Genomic DNA, 16,469 nt, shown 5'->3' with positions numbered 1-16,469 from the left:
TTGTTAAGATATATACCGTAAATCCTAAAGCAATGATTTTTTTAAAAATCTCAAAAAAATACAGTGAAAAAATAAAGAAATTAAAATGCTTTATTAGAAAATATTCACTTAATACAAAAGAAAGATTCAGAGATGTAAATACATTGAAAGTAAAGAATGAGAAAAGACATAGGCAAATACCAACCACAAGAAAGATGGAGTAACTACACTAATGTCAGACAAAATAAACTTTAAGCAAAAAAGTCACTAAAAAAGAGGCACATTTTGTAACAGGTTCCTGACAGAGTCAATCCATCAGGAAGATATAACATTTATAAACACATATGTACTTAATAACAGTGGATTAAAATGCATGAAGCAAAAATGACAGATATGAAATAAGAAATGGACAATTCAATTATAATAGTTGGAGACTTCAATAGCCACCATGATGGTTAATGTCAACTTGGAGGGCATTTTTGGATGAGATTAACATTTAAATTGGTGAACTCTAAATAAGCATAATACCCATCATAATGTAAGTAGGCTTTATCCAATCAGTTGAAGGCCTAAACAGAATAAAAAGACCAGCCTTCCTGAACAAGAAATCTCCAGAGATTGCCTTTATCTACACCATCAACTTTCCTAGTCTCAAACTGATCATACTGCAGATGTGGACATGCCAGTCTCCAAAATCATGTAAGCCAGTTCTTTATAATAAGTCTTTTTCTATATATATACTCACACACGTCCTTTTGGTTCTGTTTCTCTGGAGAATACCAATATACCCACTTTCAATAACAGATAGACAAGTAGACAGAAGATCAACAAGAAAATACAAGACCTCAGCAACACTACAAACCAGACCTTGCAAACATCATTAGATACTCCTCTAAAAAATGACAGTTAAATTTATACAATTTTCAAGTGTATAAGGAACATTCTCAGGATAAATCATGTTAAGACTATTTTTTTTAACTCAATAAATGTAAAAAGATAAAAATAATACAAAGTATGTTCTCTGACCACAATGAAATAAAATTAGAAATCAAATGAAAATACAAATGTGTGGAAATTAAACAAAATACTATTTTTTAATACTATTTTTAAAAAGGGTCAAGAGGAAATCAAAAGGTAAATCAAAAAATACTTTAAGATGAGCAAAAATGAAGGCACAAAGTATCAAAATATATGGGATACAGCTAAAACTGTGCTTGGAGAAAAATTTATAGCTATAAATATCCTATATTAAGCTAGAAGAAAGAGCTGAAATCAGTAACCTAATATTCTACCATAAGACACTGGAAAAGTAAGAGCAAATTAAGCCTAAAGCAATTGGAAGTAAGAAATAAAGATTTGAGAAGAAATTCATGAAACAGAGAATAGAAAAATAATACAGAAGCACTAATACTTTGGCCACCTGGGCTGACTCACTGGAAAAAGTCCCTGATGTCAGGAAAGCCTGAGGGCAGGAAGAGAAGAGGGCAACAGAGGATAAGATGGCTAAATAGCATCACCAACTCAATGGACATGAGTTTGAGCAAACTCTGGGTAATACTGAAAGACAGGAAAGCCTGGCGTGCTGCAGTCCATGGGGTTGCAAAGAGTCAGCCACGACTTAGCAACAGAACAACAGCAGAAAATGGATGAAAACCAAAAGCTGGTTCCTTGAAAAGATCAACAAAACTGACAAATCTTTAGCTATACTGACAATATTAAAAAGAAATAAGCCTCAAACTATCAGAATTGAAAATAAAAAAAAGGATCTATTACCACTAACCTAACAAAAATAAAAAGCATTATAAAGGAATACTGTGAAAAATTATATGCCAGCAAATTAGATACTTAAAAGGAATAGGTGAATTCCTAGAAAAACACAAATACCAAAAGTAAAATAAAATACTGAGTTGACCTGTAATAAGTAAAGAAATTCTAATTGTAATTTTTTAAAAAATTACCCACAAACAAAAGTCCAGGCCGGGATGGGTTCACCCCTGAATTCTACCAAACATTGAAAAAAGAATTAATATCAATTCTTAAAAAAAAAAAAAAAAAATTTCCAAAAAATAGAAGAGAGTATTTCCCAACCCATTTCATACAGCCAGTATTACCCTGATACAAAAAAAAACCACACAGAAACATAAAGAAAACTACAGACTAATATCTCTCATCAATACACATGCGAAAGTTCTAAACAAATACTAGCAAACAAAATTCAACAACATATTTAAAGAATTATAAACCATGACTAGGTGGAATTTATTCCAGGAATGTAAGGGTTGTTTCATATTTGAAAATCAATTATCATATAAATCATATCACTAAAATATGAAACAAAAATCACACAATCATATCAATAGATACAGAAGATATATTTGACAAAATTCAACTACCTTTCATAATAAAAACACTTAAAAAACTAGGAATAGAAGGGAACTTCCTAAACTTGCTAAAGGACACCTATGAAAAACTGACATATAATTTTATAGTTAGTGGTGAAGGACTGGGTGCTTTCTCCCTATGATTGTGAGTAAGACAAAGTTGTCTGCTCTGGCCACTTCAACTCAACAACGTATTGAAGTTCTAACCAGGGTAAGTAGCCAAGAGAAAGAAACAAAAGGCATCAAGTTTGGGATAAAAGAAACAAAACTATTTCTATTTGCAGATTACATGATCTTGTAAGTAGAAAATCCTAAGGAATCTACCCAAAAAAATTAGAACTGAAAAATGAGCTCAGCACACTTGCAGGATATGCAATCAATATTAAAAAAAATCAATTGTAATCTATACAATTACACTGAACAATCTGAAAACAAACTTAAGAAAACAATTCCACTTAAAATCAGGAAGAATAAAATATTAAGGAATAAAGTTATCAAAAAAGTTTCAAACATACTCTAAAACTATAAAACATTATTTCAAGAAATTTTAGAGGATATAAATAACTGGAAACACATTTCATGTTCATAATATAGAAAGCTGTAACATTGTTAAGATGGCAATATCACCCAAACTGACCCATTAAGAGAAGAAGATAGGCTGTTCTAGACTAAAGAAATACAATCCAGTGATCAATCACAACAATGCAAAAAAAAAAGAGAGATTTGAATAATATACTGTGTGTCTCCCGATGTGAGGTAGAAAGAATCATATTTCACCAAAGAAGACTTCTTTGCCAAAACATCAAACCTGAAACTGAATAAACCTTTAGGTCTCATTACAAATTTATGATAATTAGAGAGTAAAAAAGATTACAATCAGAAAAATCCAGAATGTGGAAAACTCTACAGGATAAACAACCCAACTTATTCCAAAAATAAACTGCAAAGAAAAGGAGAGAGAAGGAGAAGGAACCCATATGTTCAGTGGGTAGACTTATGTTTGAATCCTCATAGGAACAAACCACCTTTCAAAAGAAAAGTGAGAAAGCTGGAGAAATCTGAAAACTGGATATTTGATTATATTAGAGAATAATTATAGAATTCTAAGTATGAAAAAGATTTCATGGTTATATTTTTTAAAAGGTTTATCTTTTAGAGATAGAGTCAATACTTATTCAAATATCCAGAACTTGTGAACTTTCCTACTTACTAAAACTTAACTTGTAAGTGTAAAATCAATACCCAGGCACTTTTTCAGTCATTTGCAGACATGTACAAAGTAGTGAAAAATTTAAGTCACCTGAACCACATGTTCCCAACTGAAGTCAAACAAGGGAACACTCTGTCTTCTTGTTTCAGCTCTCATAGTGTAAACAAGTATTCGTCACATGGTCTATTTAGTACCACATTTTCCACATTTTTGCCCTTTGTTGACGATTTTGCTGATTCAAATGACCACCAAGCACAGTGATGAAGTGCAAGAAGGCTGTGACTTGCTTATAGAGAAAAGACTGTGTTAGACAAACCATGTTCAGGCATGAGTTATAGTACCATCAGTCATTAGCTCTCCTGTGAATAAAAAGAACTGACTGTAAACACCAATGTAATTGTGGGTAACATAACATGATGTCTGGAATTTCCTTCAAAATAATCCATCAGTGGTAGAGCAGCAGAAAGGAAGCAGAAGTTTACAGGTGAAACAAGACTGGTCATGTGCCGACAACTGTTCAGGCTGGGTGATGAATAAATGTGGGAGATCATTAATGTATTTTCTCTGCCTTTACATCAAATTAAAATTTTCCATAATAAAAAGTAAAACCTGTGCACCCAAAAAAATGTATACAGACACCTCATCAAAAAGTTTTCTAGGGAATAAAATATAGTACCAAAAAGGTTAAAAAAAAAAAAAAAAGAAATACTGACAAGCATTTTTCCAAAAGGGGACCAAGGGCATTTGACGCAGTACAGGCATAACTCATTTTATTGAACTTTATTTACTGTGCTTCCCAGATACTGCATTTTACAAATTGAAGGTCTGTGGAAACCCTTCATCAAACAAATATACCAGCACCATTTTTCCAACAACACTAACTGAACATCTCTCTGTCACATTTTTGTAATTCTCACAATATGTCAGACTTTTTCATTATTATGATATTTGTTACGATGATCTGTGATCAGTGAGTGATCTTTGATGTCACTACTGCAAAAAGTGTATAACTCACTGAAAGCTCAGATGAGAGCATTTTTTAGCAATATTTTTAAATTATGTAATTATTTTTAGATATAATGCTGTTGTGCACTTAACAGTCTACAGTATAGTATAAACATAACTTTTATATACACTTGAAAACAAATAACTGGTGTGACTCACTTTATTTCACTATTCACTTTACAACAGTGGTCCGGAATGAACACCCAATATCTCCAAGGGTTATTTAATTGAGCAAGAGTGTCCTATTTAATACAGGATGTTTAGCATTTCCCACCTTCATCTACTGTGTCAGTAGCACCACTGGTTAACACCATTTATCCTTGTAGATAAAACTTTATCCACAAGGCCATTCATCATGAAAGATCATGATAAAATTTTTTTAAAAATAAAGTAACCATAATGTACAGTAAAATACTGGTTAAATAAGATGACATATTAAAATAAAAGATATTATAATTCTAAAAATACTATCTTCTCTTGAAGAAAATGGTAATTATATTCCTCTTGAAAAAAATGAACCACATGGCACTGACATGCCTAAATCACACTGCCTTGAGTCTCCTAGCCTGGAAATAAGTAGAGGGGTCCAAAATGGACAAATATCTGACCAACAGAAGGATGGACTCACAGAGCCAAATCCAGAAGAGAAAAATCAAAATCTACACAGTGTCTATAATGGAAGAGGAAGCTAGTTTTTCTGGAAGAGGCCCAGAGAGGCTCTAATTACCCAATTAGTAAGTACAGAATCAAGATGACTAACTAAAGAACCATTCATCAAAAATCTGGGCTTCCCATTCATCCATGTTCAGAAGAGCTACCTACAATATTTGCCTACAATAAATGGCCCAAGACTACTCAAAAGAACCATGTTCCTGCAAAAGATTCCCACTATGGTGTGGGGACAAACAATACAATCTGAAAAGGGAATGAGTCTATTTTTCACCCTGTATAGAGAAGCCCATTTGTGATACATCCCTCAGGAAAGCCTGTTGATAGTCCCCTCCCTTCTCTTACACAATATCCACAGTCAATCTTCTCATTCAGAGGAGAAACATTTTGGTAAACAAATATAGAAAAATGCAAAGTAAATTCATTAAAAGCAACATTTCTACATTACGCAATTTATAATTTCACACAAAAATGTGACAGTAAAGAACCATACACTTGAAGGAAACCATCAGCATTAAAGTAAAAAAGAAGGAATAACAGTTACCCAACAGGAAATAAAGATTATGTCAGAAACAGAAAAGAACTTAAAAATTATAATCAGAAAGATTAAAAAGTTATTCTTTTAAAGAAGACTTATGAAAAAGTAAAAATCAAATAAGAAAACCCTTAGAAATAAAAATTTGACTTCTAAAATTAAAAAACATCTAAATATTGATACAATAAAACATAATAAAACTACTCAGGAGATAAAATTAAAAGATGGAAAATAAGATAGAAAAGAAGGCCAAGTCCAGAAGGTCCAACCTCTAAGAGTGTGAAGAAAAGAACAGACAAGGAGGAAAATATAAGAATCATATTTTTCTTCAATTAAAATAAAATCTTAAGTCTTGATGTTGAAAGAACCCCACAAAGGCTGAGAATTCTGAATTTTTAAGAGATTCAAATTAATAAACAACACTGAAATTTTAAAATATATAGAGAGAATCCTAAAAGCTTCAAGCAAGCTACCTAGAAAGAAATAAGAATCTCACTTGCACTGGGATCACAAATACACTTGATAACACCACTGCTATACTTTAAATAAATCTGAGGGAAATTAGATGGACTTAAAATTTATGTTCAGCTAAAGTATCGATCAAACATCATAAGTAAAAAAGAAAGACATTTTGGGCATATAAGGAGTCAGAAAATGAACCACTTATGCATCCCTCCTAAGAAAAAAAAACTTCAAAAATATAATCCAACAAAAGAAAAAAGATGTGGGATTCTAGAAACTCTGGAACTAGCTCAGGAGTACAATAAAAAGAAATCCTAGATGACAGCTATGAGTAGGTTTAAAAACCAACTGGCCAAAATTCATACCATAAACCAAAGGGCCCAAAGAAGAATGTCTTCAGTCTACCACTTAAATGTTTGAACACTGACATTCTTTATGGTAAGAACTACTAGAAAAGAAAAGCAATTAGGAATACCAGGGAGAAAAAATGTCTAGGAAGACCAAGGCACAAATATAAAATGACTTGAATGTAGCAAAATTTGGGTACTTAATGGACTCTAAAAAAAAATTCTATTTGACATTGATACTTAGAATATTCTTTCTTTAATCATACTATTTCCCATATCAAGTCCAAACATATTACATAGTTCTCAAGGAAAGAAATATTTATGTAATTATAAAATTAGAAATGCAAATTACAGGTTTCCAATTTTAAAGGTCAATTTGAATTCCAAGGTATCTACTCATATGATCTATGGACATCAGAATTACCTGGAAAGCTTAAAGACTCCTGGGTCTCCTCTTGCATTTTAATCAGTTCAATTCAGTCAGTCAGTCATGTCCGACTCTTTGCAACCCCATGAACTGCAGCATGCCAGGCCTCCCTGTCCATCACCAACTTCTGGAGCTTATTCAAACTCATGTCCATCGAGTCAGTGATGCCATCCAACCATCTCATCCTCTGTTGCCCTCTTTTCCTGCCACCTTCAATCTTTCCCAGCATCAGGGTCTTTTCCAGTGAGTCAGCTCTTTGCATCAGGTGGCCAAAGTATTGGAGCTTCAGCTCCAGCACCAGTCCTTCCAATGAATACCCAGGACTGATCTCCTTTAGGATGGACTGGTTGGATCTCCTTGCAGTCCAAGGGACTTTCAAGAGTCTTCTCCAACACCACAGTTCAAAAGCATCAATTCTTCGGCGCTCAGCTTTCTTTATAGTCCAACTCTCACATCCATACATGACCGCTGGAAAAACCATAGCCTTGACTAGGCGGACCTTTTTTAGCAAAGTAATATCTCTGCTTTTTAATATGCTGTCTAGGTTTGTCATAGCTTTCCTTCCAAGGAGTAAGTGTCTTTTAATTTCACGGCTGCAATCACCATCTGCTGTGATTTTGGAGCCCAAAAAAATAAAGTCTGACACTGTTTCCACTGTTTCCCCATCTATTTCCCATGAAGTGATGGGACCAGATGCCATGATCTTAGTTTTCTGAATGTTGAGCTTTAAGCCAACTTTTTCACTCACCTCTTTCACTTTAATCAAGAGGCTCTTTAGTTCTTCTTTGCTTTCTGCCATAAGTGTGGTGTCATCTGCATATCTGAGGTTATTGATATTTCTCCCGGCAATCTATATTCCAGCTGGTGCTGCATCCAGCCCAGCATTTCACATGATGTACTCTGTATATAAGTTAAATAAGCACGGTGACAATATACAACCTTGACGTACTCCTTTCCTGATTTGGAACCAATCTCCTGTTTCATGTCTAGTTCTAAGTGTCGCTTCTTGACCTGCATACAGATTTCTCAGGAGCCAGGTAAGGTGGTTTGGTATTCTCATCTCTTAAAGAACTTTCCACAGTTTGTTGTGATCTACATAGTCAAAGGCTTTGGCGTAGTCAATAAAGCAGAAGTATATGTTTTCCGGGAACGCTCTTGATTTTTTCCATGATCCAGCGGATGTTGGCCATTTGATCTCTGGTTCCTCTAACTTTGCTAAATCCAGCTTGAACATCTGCATTTTAATAAATTCTCAAAATATAAAGTTTTGAAGATCATGGCTGTAAAGCAATAACCTCCAAAATTTCCCATTACCTATGTTATGAGCAAAAGGCTTCTGAGTACTCACCCCAAAACATATATGTATATTTATTTATAAATTATGTGACCATATATTATATATAAAATGCGAAAAATAAAAATCTTAAAGAATGAGAAAAATGGCCTAAAATTATTTTATTTTATTGTTTCTGTCTCAACCAAGAATAAAGGGGAAATTAAGAATAGCTTTAGAAAGTTGTAAAAATATATATACAAATAAAAGGACAGAAGGATAATGAAAGAATCACAGAAATGACAAAAGAAATCCCAAGAATATATCTTCTAAAGGTCTATTCTACTAAGAAACAGAGAAACTGAGAGGGATCACATTTAATTTCAAGAATGATTTAGGAACTAACAAGGGTACTTCAACAAAAGGCTTAATTCTGATCATCAAAAGGGCAAAACTGATTGGTGAATTAGACATACAAGACCATGAAAAGAAACTATTTTAAAAGTTCACAATAATCAAGAATGCTAAAGTTAGACATAGGCATGTATCACAGATTTTTCAAAGTCAAATTCCAGACAATGTTAGAATGATCCCAGGGCTAGAAACTCCAAAGGTGAATATAGTTCAAGTTATCATAAAATGATATTCAGATTATATAATCATAATTCCAATAAAGAAAAAGGAAAAGGCAACCATATGCTTAGCTTCTCATTTACAAAATGTAATGAAATCCATTTAATAGGAAAGCAAGTGTTTTAATTGCTATGTAAGTATCATGGGACTACTGTATACCAAATGTTTGATAAAGAGTACCCAGCATCACTCCAGTGTTTCTAATGACCAAGGAGAGGCCCAATAATCCATAGTTAAATGACTGGGCATCCCCTACAGAGTAATACAGAGTGCTGAGTGAAATCTCTCAACCTATTCCAGAACACTTACTCTATTCCGGCAAGGTCATCTCAGGCTCTCAAGTACACACTCCAATTATTTTAGGGGAAAAAAACTGAGCCATGTGTAGGAAAGATCATGTCTAGGAAGGTACCTAAAGGGGCAGTCTCTGAAGTCAAACAACAGGAACTTCTCCAATTTTTAAAGTTGAGCAGAAAAAGCTCAAAACACGCATGCACATACACACACACACACACACACACACACACATACGGTGTGTAGGTCATAATTATATCTCTTACCTGCAAACTTCCCAAATATGTCAGAATATGAGCAGAAGATAAGGCTTAGCTGTACTTAGCAAATTGACACACCTTTAAATAAGACAAATAATTATAATATCATGCTCAACTTTCCTTTGGAAATCAAATGAATCTCTTCAGGAGATTAACGCTGGGTGTTAATTTTAATAATGAAAAGAAACAAATTCGATAAACTAAATACCAATAGAAAAATAACTTAGTAACTCACCTTTCCACAACCAAACTGACTGCTTGTGTGACATCTGGATTTGTCACCTGGAGGCGTTTCCACAAAGACCATACAAATTCTTTATCAGCCTTAAAGAAATAAAAGACATTTTAAAGGCATTGCTTTGCAGCTACAGCAAAGAAGGTAAGATACTGTCTTAAATTAAAAAATTTAAAAACATAATTACTTGACCCCTAGTTCTTTAACTATAAAACATATTCTTGAAAAGTAGAATAGGAAAGCTTAATTTTAAAAATTCCTTACACCTGTAACCCACATTTAAAGGTGCAAACATGGAAATGCTGAATATCAAGGTAAATTTGCTCTAAAATGAGACTGTCCTCTAGCTACTCATCTACCTTTCAGCTGCCCTTTTCAGCAAAATTCCTTAAAAGTGTTGCCTACAATCACTGTCTCTTCTTCCTCATCCCCATTCACTCTGTAACCTCCCCAGTCAGATTTCCCTCCCTACCATAATGCTGAAATCACTTTTCAAGGTCCTCGATATTGCCAAATGTTAATAGGCACCTCAAATTTAATCTGTCCAAAATAAGTTCTTGACTTCCTATTCTCTCACAAACCTGCCCTCTCTGCCTCTCAGAAAATAACCCCACCACTTACTCAATGTTCAAAGACTTAAGATCTGGAGTCAATCTTGGTTGCTCTCTTTCTTCACATTTCATATCCAAACCATTAGTAAATCCTATTAGACTTACCTGCAAAATATATCCCAATTCTAAATACTTTCACCACCATCATCCTAGTGTAAGTTAACTCCACCTCTTGCCTAGTTCTCTACAATAGCCCCATGGGCTCCTGACAGCTCAAAATCTTCTAATAGATTTGTTACATTAGGAAAACAATTCAGATTCTATCAAAGCCACATGATCCCATACCATCTGGCGTTTTTTACACCTCTCCAACCTCACCTACCACTCTTGTTCACAAGAACCTTCTTGCTCTGCTTATACCAGGCCCTTCGTACATACAACATCTATCAGATTTTCATGAACATTATTACTTCACTTCACTCAAGACATTGTTTAAATGTTACCTCTTCAAGAAAGTCTTCCCTACAGACACCAAAACCCACAAGTCTCTCCTAACTGCTTAGCCTGTTTAACGCTTTTCAAATCACATTTCATTTTATAATACTATATTTGCTGGTGGTTTATTTGTTTGGGATTACTTATATGGCATACATTTCTGTCTCCATCATCCATTTTCCCCTTCCTCTTAGTGACAGAAATCATTTTAGCTCTTTGCTGTTAACTAAAAGACTGGCCTCTCTTACCTATGGGCTCTGTGACTGAATTCTGCCAATGAAATATAAGTGTCATTGAAAATTTTAAATTGACTTAGGTCTTCCAATGTAGACACAGGAATGTAGGAAATCCAATTTAGGTATTTAAAACCCTAAAAGATGATGCTGTTAAAAGTCCTGCACTTAAGAGCAGCAAATTTGGGAAACTACAACAGTGGCCACAGGACTGGAAACAGTGTTTTCATTCCAGTTCAAAAGAAAGCAATGCCAAAGAATGTTCAAATACCATACAATTGTGTTCATTCCACATGCTAGTAAGGTTATGCCCAAAATCCTCCAAGCTAGGTTCAGCAGTATGTGTGAACAGACAAGTTTCAGATATACCAGCTAGGTTTCGAAAAGGTATAGGAACCAGAGATTCAAATTGCCAACCTTCACTGGATGGTACAGAAAGCAAGGGAATTCCAGAAAAACATCTACTTAATTGACTATGCTAAAGCCTTTGACTGTGTGGATCACAACAAACTTTGAAACATTCTTAAAGAGACAGGAATACCAGACCACCTGACCACCTCCTGAGAAATCTGTATGCAGGTCAAGAAGCAACTTTTAAAATCAGACACGGAAAAACTGAGTGGTTCAAAATTGAGAAAGAGTATGACAAGGCTATATACTATCACTGTGTTTATTTAACTTCTATGCAGAGTACAACATGTGAAATACCAGACTGGATGAATCACAAGCTGGAATCAAGACTGCCGGCAGAAATATCAACAACCTCAGATATGCAAATGATACCCTAATGGAAAAAAGCAAAAAGGAACCGAAAAGCCTCTTGATGAGGGTGAAAGAGAAGAGTGAAAAAGCTGGCTTAAAACTCAACATTCAAAAAACTAAGATCATGGCATTCAGTCCCATCACTTCATGGCAAATAGATGGGGAAACAGTGGAAACAGTGGCAGACTTTATTTTTCTGGGCTCCAAAATCACTGCAGATGGTGACTGCAGTCATGAAAGTAAAAGATGCTTCCTCCTTTGAAGGAAAGTTATGACCAACCTAGATAGCATATTAAAAAGCAGAGACATTACTTTGCCAACAAAGGTCCGTCTAGTCAAGGTTATGGTTTTTCCAGTGATGATGTATGGATGTGAGAGCTGAACTATAAAGAAAGCTGAGTGCCGAAGAATTGATGCTTTTGAACTGTGGTGTTGGAGAAGACTCTTTGAGAGTCCCGTGGGCTGCAAGGAGATCCAACCAGTCCATCCTAAAGGAGATCAGTCCTGATTTTGGCTACCTGATGGGAAGAGCTGACTCATTTGAAAAGACCCCGATGTTGGGAAAGATTGAAGGCAGGAGAAGGGGATGACAGAGGATGAGATGGTTAGATTGCATCACCAACTCAATGGAAATGAGTTTGGGTAAACTTCGGGAGTTGGTGATAGACAGGGAGGCCTGGCGTCCTGCGGTTCATGGGGTCGCAAAGAGTCAGGCACGATTGAGCGACTGAACTGAACTGAAGTTAAATGTGCGGAAAAAAAACAACTTAAAGGACGCTGCAACTTATGACCAGAGACTAATTAATTAACAGAGGTTTTTTTCCCAAACTGCCTATTTGACCCATTACTCGGTCTTGAAATGAATTTAGTATATTAATTTAACAGCACTTTCTTAAATAATAGATTTCAAAAGAAAATATCAGAGTTCATGACACACAGGGTAAAACATTCTTTATGATAGTATGTGAATGTGTATATTCCTATTATGGTGACACATAAAATGAATTTATTTTGGGTACAATTGTTGATAGTTGTGGAAAACAAAGGGTCAATACTATGTCTTCTTGGATACTGTGATTTCTACTTGAGTAAGTAAGTGGAAGGACTAATTTGAAAATTATGAAAGTGAATCTTTAATTACTTAAATGCCTTTTATAAAACAATTCAATTATTATGTCTTCCAAGTTTCCCAAAGAGCAGGAGTATGACTTGACTGAAACTTTACGGTATGGGCTACTGCCAACCTCATCTCACATTACTGAAACGCCTATGATCATCTAAAAGTGTCAATACTAAAAACCTCAAGAACCATTGTTTCAGGCCAACTATGGCCATCTCAATTCTTACATCTGCCTAGTCACATTTTTAAAGAATATAATAGTGAATGGACTGGGAGAGAGGATCATTGGGCTATTCCGACAGACTGATTTCTCAATCAAAGCAGTCACAAAAGTAAATATATTAGTTCCTTACCCAGTTAAGGACACAACTATGGAAAATATGGAGTAAGGGGAGGGGGAGAAAAGGTATAGAAGATATAGGCAAAGCTATCTCAAATTAAGGCTTGTCAAAGTAACAGAGGCCTTCATCATGGATTCACATCTTTAAAGTTAAGAGCTTCTTGATGAAGGTGAAAGAGGATATGGAAAAGCTGGCTTAAAACTCAACATTCAAAAAACTGAGATTACGGTATCTGGTTCCATCACTTTATTGCAAATAGAGGGGGAAAAACTGGAAGCAGCGACAGATTTTCTTTTCTTGGGCTATAAAATCACTGCAGATAGTGACTGCAACCATGAAATTAAAAGATGTTTGCTCCTTAGAAGGAAACCTATGACAAACCTAGACAGAATATTAAAAAGCAGAGACATTACTTTGCCGACAAAGGTACATACAGTCAACACTATGATCTTTCCAATCATCATGTACAGATGTGAGAGTTGGACCATAAAGAAGGCTGAGGACCAAAGAATTGATCCTTTCAAACTGTGGTGCTGGAGAAGACTCTTGAGAGTTCCTTGGACATCAAGGAGATCAAATCTATCGATCCTAAAGGAAATCAACTCTGAATATTCATTCATTGGAAGGACTGATGCTGCAGCTGAAGCTCCAATACTTTGGCCACCTAGTGTGAAGAGCTAATTCACTGGAAAAGACCCTGATGCTGGGAAAGACGCAAAGCAAAAGAGAAGGGGGTCGGCAGAGGATAAGATGGTTAGATAGCATCGTTGACTCAATGGCTGTGAACCTGAGCAAAACCCAGGAGATAGTAAAGGACATGGGAGCCTGGCTTGCTACAGTCCACAGGGTCGCAAAGAGTCAGATACAATTTAGTCACTTAACAAGATGAAGGGTAGGTTTGCCTGGTGGCCCGATGGTAAAGAATTCGCCTGCCAAACAAGAGATATGGGTTAGAACCCTGGGTCAGGAAGATACCCCGGAGAAGGAAATCACAATTCATTTCCATATTCTTGCCTGGTAAAACACATGGACAGAGGAGTCTGGTGAGGTACAGTCCATGAAGTCGCAAAAAGTTAGATGTGATTTAGCAACTAAACAAGTCAGCCTTTTATTTATCCCTATGCTCCTTAACCACTAAAGAATAGAAACAGAACATTGAAAATGGGACATTAAAAAGGAAGAAGTCACACTCCCTTATTTTATTAAACAAAGACATATTCAATTTTAGCGCTTCCCAGGTGGACCAGTGGTAAAGAACCTGTCTGCAATGCAGGAGACACAAGAGACATGGGTTCGATCCCTGGGTTGGGAAGATCCCCTGGATAAGGAAATGTCAACCCACTCTAGTATTCTTGCCTGGAGAATTCCATGGACAGAGGAGCCCATGGGCTACAGTCCCAAAGGTCGCAAAAGAGTTGGATACAACTTAGTGATTAAACAACATTTCTGTTTGAACAAGACTGTTCTGGTTTTACATTCTTGACCCAGTCAGGAAAATCCTACAAAAGGGGCAACAGAATCAAATAGAACTAACTGTGAGAATGAAATCTGTGAATTTTTATTAATCTAAACTTATGATATTTTATAGTTACCTTGCTGTTTAGCAGTTCTTAATAGGTTCTATCTTGAAGACAGAGTGACTCAAAGATCTACTGTTGAGCAAATTCCCAACATTTAGTCACCCAATCCTGTCAAAGGTTCTAGTAAAATCACAAAAGAGATGGTGGTAAGGATACAAAACTTTCTGAACCTGAGTACTCAAGCCACCTTTGGTATTCACAAACTGTACAAATAATTGGAAACTGATGTTAAGGTAATTGATTTAGTAAATGCTTTTCACAGGCAACATGACATGAAATTAACATTTCTCACTAGAGAAATATGGAATTAACATAGTTGGTCAATAAATATCTAGCATCCTCTACTATGTGTGAAAATTCCCAGACTGAGACTCCCTAAAAATTATTGGTCTGTTTTAAAAACTTCAGTTTTACTTAAGAACAAGGGCAAGTGTGGATCTGATGATTAAAAACAGGCTCTTCAATCGATGGGTTTTATTTTAATAAAAGTGCTTCCACTCTCCTGTTCCACATTTCAACTCTGGGATTACACTCCTACTGCATCAAGTACCACTACAGTCACAACAGAAAACTTGAGTTTAGGGGCGGTGGGGTGCGTCCGCCCGTTTTGGTGGGATCCAAGCGAAGGCAACCAAACCAACCAAATCAGGGACAGCCGAGGCTGTCCTACCCGGCCGAGGTCCAGAGAAGGGCGGGCGCCGGAGGTCGCCTAGCTGGGAGCGGCCGCCTCCCTCAGCAGCGAGCAGCGGGCCCGGCTGGGTGTGGGAGCCGGGACGGAGCGCCGCCGGGCAGAGGTGGGTGGGTCCTAAGCCCGCGCAGCGACACAGACGAAGGCAGAGGGAGAGGGACGCGGGCCCAGCCCCGCTGTGGAGGGGAAAGGCCGGCGGCCACTTCGATACCTGACACAGGGCCAGCTCCTCCTTTACGCTGCTCAGCTCTTCCTCCAGCAGCTGCGTCCGGGTCACCATCGCCTCCTCTACCGAGATGCCCTCTAGCCGCATGGACCCCGTGGGCGCGCTGAGGAGGGGAGCCTGAGCCGGAGCTGTCCCCGCTGGCCCTCGCTGGCCCTCTGACCCCTCTTCGCCCCGCCAGGGTAAATCGCTTTTGTCCACGACGCCCCTCCGCGCTGCGCCCTCAAGACCCGAGGTTTCGCTGCGCACGGCGTGTGCCACAGCTCCCCGCCCAACACGTGGGGACCAGGGCCCCAACTGTCGCGCCGGGGGCGGAGGGAGCTGTGAGGGCGGCGACCGCGCCGCCATTGCCGCGGCTGCTAACCGGTCAAGTTCCCTCTAGGAAACTCCACCTCCCCTTCCCCATCCTGGCGAGCCCGAAGCCCCGAGCCGCGCATGCGCCAGCTTTTTCCCGCCTTGGCGCGCGGGGTCTCGCGCTCGCGGGTCCTGGCTGGCTTCCCACGGGCCGCGCGCCCGGCGCAAGCGTTGGCGGCGCACGCGTCCTGGGCCGGAGGAGTCAGTCCCGTCCGCCCTGCACCGCACCCTTGAGTGCCCTGGTCAATATTCAACCCACCACGCCACGACTTCCCGTCAATCTAAAACCCTACCCGCCGCTAGCTTTGCGCCTAGCTTACTCCCCACTTCTTAAAGCCTTTCTTGACAAGCCCCTAGCCCCAAATGATCCCTAACTGTGAATTCCTCCGCCTTCAAGACCCTTGCCAACTCG

At 37.5% G+C, this 16,469-nt stretch overlaps 1 protein-coding gene across 1 annotated transcript in view; it reads right to left on the bottom strand.

The window, feature by feature from the left end:
- The window catches only part of CNTLN (centlein), a 316,478-nt gene extending 300,361 nt beyond the window's left edge, over positions 1-16,117 (bottom strand). Inside the window, exons 1-2 of the mRNA XM_070480550.1 lie at positions 15,692-16,117; positions 9,711-9,799 (exon numbers count right to left, since the gene is read on the bottom strand). Coding sequence (XP_070336651.1) covers positions 9,711-9,799; positions 15,692-16,051 — 449 coding nt within the window. The 5' untranslated portion in view covers positions 16,052-16,117. The remainder of the gene's footprint in view (positions 1-9,710; positions 9,800-15,691) is intronic.
- Positions 16,118-16,469: the final 352 nt, after the last annotated feature.

Source organism: Odocoileus virginianus, chromosome 18, assembly GCF_023699985.2.
Source record: "Odocoileus virginianus isolate 20LAN1187 ecotype Illinois chromosome 18, Ovbor_1.2, whole genome shotgun sequence".
NCBI classification, from domain to species: domain Eukaryota; kingdom Metazoa; phylum Chordata; class Mammalia; order Artiodactyla; family Cervidae; genus Odocoileus; species Odocoileus virginianus.
This window is presented reverse-complemented; position numbering and strand designations above follow the sequence as displayed.